Source organism: Uloborus diversus, unplaced genomic scaffold (assembly GCF_026930045.1).
Source record: "Uloborus diversus isolate 005 unplaced genomic scaffold, Udiv.v.3.1 scaffold_384, whole genome shotgun sequence".
Lineage (NCBI taxonomy): Eukaryota > Metazoa > Arthropoda > Arachnida > Araneae > Uloboridae > Uloborus > Uloborus diversus.
In genome coordinates, this window is record NW_026558554.1 from 33703 (window position 1) to 39414 (window position 5712).

The following is a 5712-nucleotide window of genomic DNA, read 5'->3' on the forward strand; positions in this document are numbered from 1 at the left end:
CATTATAATGTTTATTTAATACTAGAAAATCGCCCAACAAGTTATGATGGGTGAAACTTGCTTCTACATTTGAACGAAGCAATGATTTTTTGATATTTTGACTGTTGAAATTTTAACCCTAACTCCAGTGGATTAACCCTAAACTCCAGTAGATAGCGTTCATTGTTAACCACTTTTTCATTATTTCATCCTCCTAAAATTACAGTATTACCAGTAAACAGTCTGTACATTTAACTGCAACTAGCCATTTGTCTATATTTATTTGCATCTTTGTCAATCACATATGCGGCAATGAGAAGCAAAGGGATGTAAGAAGACATTTTCAAGTTTTAAGTAAAATGCGTGTAAAGATAACATCCTAGTTAGACATACATTGATTTTTTTTTCCAAATCATGTTGTATAGCAGCACTTACCGAGGCTACTAGCACTATCTCTTGCCCCAAGGTCCCCTACTATTTGTACTAGTTATCTCCAAACTTTTAATTTTGCGACTGACATCCCTTTAATTCTCACTGCCTTATATATGTTCTGCTAAAACTACAAACATAAATGATACTTGTCGTAAAATGTTCAAACATCACTATTAGTGATTTCAATACCGGTATACCGGTATACCGAATACTGGTGTTTCGAGCAATTTTGCAATTTCGAAATACCTGTACACTGTAAAAAAAATCCGTAAAATTTACGGTTTTTTACCGGCAGCTGAAATGGTTGTGCAAAACGTAAAAGTTGCGGAGAATACCCGTCAACATAACGGTCTTTTACCATACAAGGACAAATTTACGGTTTTAAACCAGTCATAGCTGAAGCGTAGAACGGGGAAAAACCAGTTGAAATTACGGGTATTTTTTAGTGTATTGCTGAGGTAAAATACCGGTATTTTCGGTACTTGCTGAAAAAAATAATTAGTTTCAATTAAAGAATGTTCAATTTAACTTAATAAATATCTACTTATATTTTTTATAGTGGACATTTCTCTTTCCTAGCTACAGATCCAAACCCAATCTAACGATGTACAAATTTGGCTTCAAAAGCACAAACTAATAGAATAACATTAAAACAAAGTAGCAAAAAATTGCAAAATTACACTGTCATAACTAGATGGTGAGATGAATCGCATTTTCGTGCTCTTTTGTGCACCATGATTTTATTTTTTTCATTTCCCTGATCACTAACTTTCCCTATTGTGAAATATAATTTCGAGTGTAATTTTAAATGCATTTTTCCAATGTCTTATGAACAATTTAATCGAACCATCAATTGTAGTGATACTTTATGATTTCATTTTTCATTATTTGTCTTAACTGTACTAAATTTTGAGAAAAACCCTTTTTTTTAAATTAGCATAACAAATGATAATTTGTTGTCACCAGCATTGGTTTGGTATCTTGTCTCACTATTTGGCTTTATATTTGGCAAAATAATATGTTTATGCAAATTAGCATAAACTGCTGTAACCGCCGCTACGCGGCCCAAGTTTATAACTGATGGCTAATTCAGTCAGTTCTGTTCTGTTTTTTGAGAGTGTAATGTGTTTGTGTTGCAGCGCCAGAGTGTCGCTAATAAAGGTGTTTTTTTTTTTTTTTGCACAAGGTGTTAAGTGCATTTTTTGGCTTAGAGCTATTGAAGTTGGTAATTTTGACCAACAAATATGGTCCGTCGAGCCGGATCTGTGTGGATATACGCTCCTAAGAATCAGTGAAATTCCAGTGATACAGTGCATTTAGTTGTGAAAGTATTACGCGTATATCGTTATAAGGTAAGTGAACGCTTATACGATTGTACCATGTCTGAAACTCTTAAAGAACTATTATCGAGAAAGCGAGTTCTCAAAATACAACTTACGAAGTTCAAACAAAAGGTATCTGTAACTGAGTTTGAAATTAGTGACTTTGAACTATTAGAACGTAAGCATAAAGATTTAGAATTGGAATTAAAGGCTTGTTTTAAATCTATTTATCTTGCATGTAATGAAGATGCTACTGAGTCTTTTGAAAAAGAGCAAGAAGAAATTAACGATGTTTTAGATGAATTGGCATACGAACTACATCGAAAGCATTCAAAAGCGAAAAGTGACTTGAAGGTAAATTCGAGGGTTGAATCAAACTCTAATGCCGAGACAAATGTTAAGTTGCCTAAAATGAACTTACCGCTGTTTTCAGGAAATTTGCACGAGTGGCTTTCCTTTGAAGACATATTTCTAGCAAGCATTCATCAGAACAAAAATTTATCTGATGCAATGAAATTACAGTATTTAAAATCATCGTTAAAAGGCGATGCTTTTCGGATTGTTCAATCGATTTCAATTGTAGATAGTAATTATGCAGAAGCTTGGTCTCTGCTAGAGGAACGTTATTCAAATTCCCGGGAACAAGTTTATGCTCATCTAAAGCACTTTTTTAGAATTCCTGCAATTCAAAATGAATCTGCCGCAGCAATCTTAAATTTAATAGATATAAGCACTGAGTGTGTGAGGTCTTTAGAAATGTTAGATCAAAAGGTAGATGGTTTTTCGTCTGTAATTCTAACTTTTATTTTAAGTCAAAAGTTAGATTCAAACACTAAGCTATGGTGGGTAAGGAATCTGAAAAAAGAAAATTTGCCGAAGGTATCGAATTATTAGACTTTTTGAAAGATCATGCGCGTACTTTAAATGCTTCAAAAACAAATGTAAATGTTAAACAAAACCAGGCAAAAATGGCCGCAATGGTTTCCGGTGTAGTGGATAAAGTTTTGCAAAAGTGCATAATTTGTGGTAAAGGAAATCATAACATTTCCTCTTGCTATCAATTTTTTTAAATTAAACGTAAGCGATAGAGTAAAAGCTCTTAAGAAGCACAATTTATGTTTTCTGTGTTTTGATAGAAATCGTGCGTCAAGAAATTGCGTTTCAAAATCTATGTGTAATATTTGCAATAAAAAGCATAATACTCTTTTATGTTTTGATACCGGGAAAAAATCTAATTTGCTTACTGGTTCGCGAGGTCAGTTGAACGCAGTGAAAGTAAATACTAACGAGATTTCCCAGGGGGTCGTACTAGAATCAAACATAAATCATTTGAACGTAGATGCGAGTCCGTTTGAACCAATTAATGACAAGCAAAGTTTTGCAGGGTATTCCAACGAATCGTTTCAATCGAAGAGAGTTTTATTAAGTACAGCGATTGTTTATATCAAAAGTAAGGTTGGAAATTTCTTTCCTGCTAAGTGTTTGTTAGATTGTGGCTCGCAGAGCCAATTCATGAGTTGCGAATTAGCGGACAAATTAGAACTGAGGAAAGTAAAAGCAAATGTTTCCGTATCTTGTTTGACTGGGGTGTCAATGAATGTTAAATTTAAAACGTCAGCTGTGATTCGTAACAAGGGTGGAGGTTATTCTCGGGTTTTGGATTTTTTAATTGTTCCGAAAATAACTCAAATTACTCCTGTTAGTCATGCAACTATCTCGGAGATGGGAATATTTGAGAATGTTAACTTAGCTGATTCTGAGTTTAATAGGTCAGGGAAAATTGAATTGCTACTAGGAGCAGAAGTGTTCTTTGAATTATTAAGATTTGGTCAATTGCATGTACCTAATTCAAATTTAGTATTGCAAAATACTGTGTTTGGCTTTATTGTGGGTGGTAGTACTAAAGATAATTCCCAGCCTAAAGACTTGCATTGCGGGTTAATTAATGAGGCCGAATTAAGTAGGGAAATTAAAAAATTCTGGGAAATAGAAAGTATTGACGAAACAGATCAATTTAAAAGTTCCGAAGAAATTGAGTGCAATGAGCATTTCTTAAAAACTCACAAACGAGATCAATCGGGAAGGTTTGTAGTTCAAATGCCCTTTAAACAGGATCCGCGGTTATTAGGAGATTCGAAACAAATAGCCATAAAAAGGTTAAATTCTTTATGGAATCGATTGAACAAAAATCCAAAGCTCGCAGATTTGTATTGTAAATTTATGACTGAGTACGAACGTTTGGGTCACATGGAAAGAGTAATGGAAATTAAAGAACCTACCCCATGTTATTATTTACCTCATCACGGTGTCTATAGGCCTGAGAAAAACTTAACAAAACTTAGAGTAGTGTTAAATGGCTCGCAGATAACTTCTACGGGGGAATCGTTAAATTCCTTGCAAATGAATGGCGGAGTTATCCAAGAAGATTTGTTTTCTATAATTTTAAGGTTCAGGACTCATCGCTATGCATTTACTGCAGATGTCCGAATGATGTACAGAATGATTAATGTGGATGAAAGTCAACGTGACATGCAAAGGATTGTATGGAAAAATTCTAAAAGTGAAGAGGTCAAGACTTATAGGTTATGTACGGTAACATATGGTACAACAAGCGCACCATACCTCGCCATGAGATGTCTCAAGCAGTTAAGTGTAGATGGGGAACAGCAGTATCCAAAAGCTTCAACCATTGTGAAGTCAGACTTCTATATGGACGATGTTCTGACCGGAGCGGCGGATTTAGAGACTGCGAAGGATCTTAAAGGGGAAATTATAGAACTGTTAGGAAGTTGTGGAATGCATCTTCACAAGTGGTGCGGCAATCATCCACAGTTGATTGATACATCATCAGATGCAGATTGCTACGATTTTGATAAGCTGATAGACACAAAAACTTTAGGACTGTTATGGAAATCACAGAATGATGTTTTTGCTTTTAATTTATCCTGCGAAGATCAACCTAAAGTTACGAAAAGAACTGTCTTATCTAAAACTGCGCGAATATTTGATCCATTGGGGCTGCTTGGCCCCATAGTAACAAAAGCTAAAATTATTCTTCATCGTTTATGGAAGTTAAAAGTAGACTGGGATGAATCTCTACCTAAAAAAGAAACTGAAGAATGGCTTCGGTTTATTCATGCTCTGAAGAAAATTAGTAACGTTTACGTCGACAGATATGCGTTGTTTGCTAAGGATAATGTTAAATTGGGCTCTTTAGTTTTAATAAAAGAAGACAATTTGCCATGTTGCAAGTGGTTAATTGGTAGAACTATACAACTGCATAAAGGTTCCGATGATAAAGTTAGAGTTGTGAAGATTCGAACTACAACAGGTGAACTTAAAAGATCGGTAACCAAGATTGCTCTTTTACCAATTGAAAATTGATTTGTGCTTAGTGTTATTTTGTATTAGTGCTATATTGTGTATTTTGTGATGGACTCTTTGGTTTTTTTCTTTTCATTGATTTCTATATGAAGTTTTCTTTAATATGAATGATTAACTTTTTGAAAATTTTGTAAAATTTATCAAGGCCGGCGGTATCTTTATGCAAATTAGCATAAACTGCTGTAACCGCCGCTACGCGGCCCAAGTTTATAACTGATGGCTAATTCAGTCAGTTCTGTTCTGTTTTTTGAGAGTGTAATGTGTTTGTGTTGCAGCGCCAGAGTGTCGCTAATAAAGGTGTTTTTTTGCACAAGGTTTTAAGTGCATTTTTTGGCTTAGAGCTATCGAAGTTGGTAATTTTGGCCAACATAATATTTAGAAATTATATAAAAAAAAGTGCCTTAAAAGTTGCTTAGTGGTAAGCATAATCAACTGAAACATCTTTTCAGTTACTTACATAATTATAAATACAAAGAATTTTTAAACGAAAGCGAAAACGGATTAGAGAAACTAACAAGATCAGATTTAGTCAAGTTTACTGTGGATTTCAAACCAAAGAGTTAATAAAATGCAAACACAAACCTCACCTGATCAA

At 34.3% G+C, this 5712-nt stretch overlaps 1 protein-coding gene across 1 annotated transcript; it reads left to right on the forward strand.

Moving 5' to 3' along the window:
* Positions 1–3245: 3245 nt before the first annotated feature.
* LOC129233400 (uncharacterized) lies at positions 3246–5117 on the forward strand. The gene has a single exon (XM_054867428.1). The coding sequence runs from the start codon at positions 3246–3248 to the stop codon at positions 5115–5117; it is 1872 nt and encodes a 623-aa protein (XP_054723403.1).
* The last annotated feature ends 595 nt before the right edge of the window (positions 5118–5712 follow it).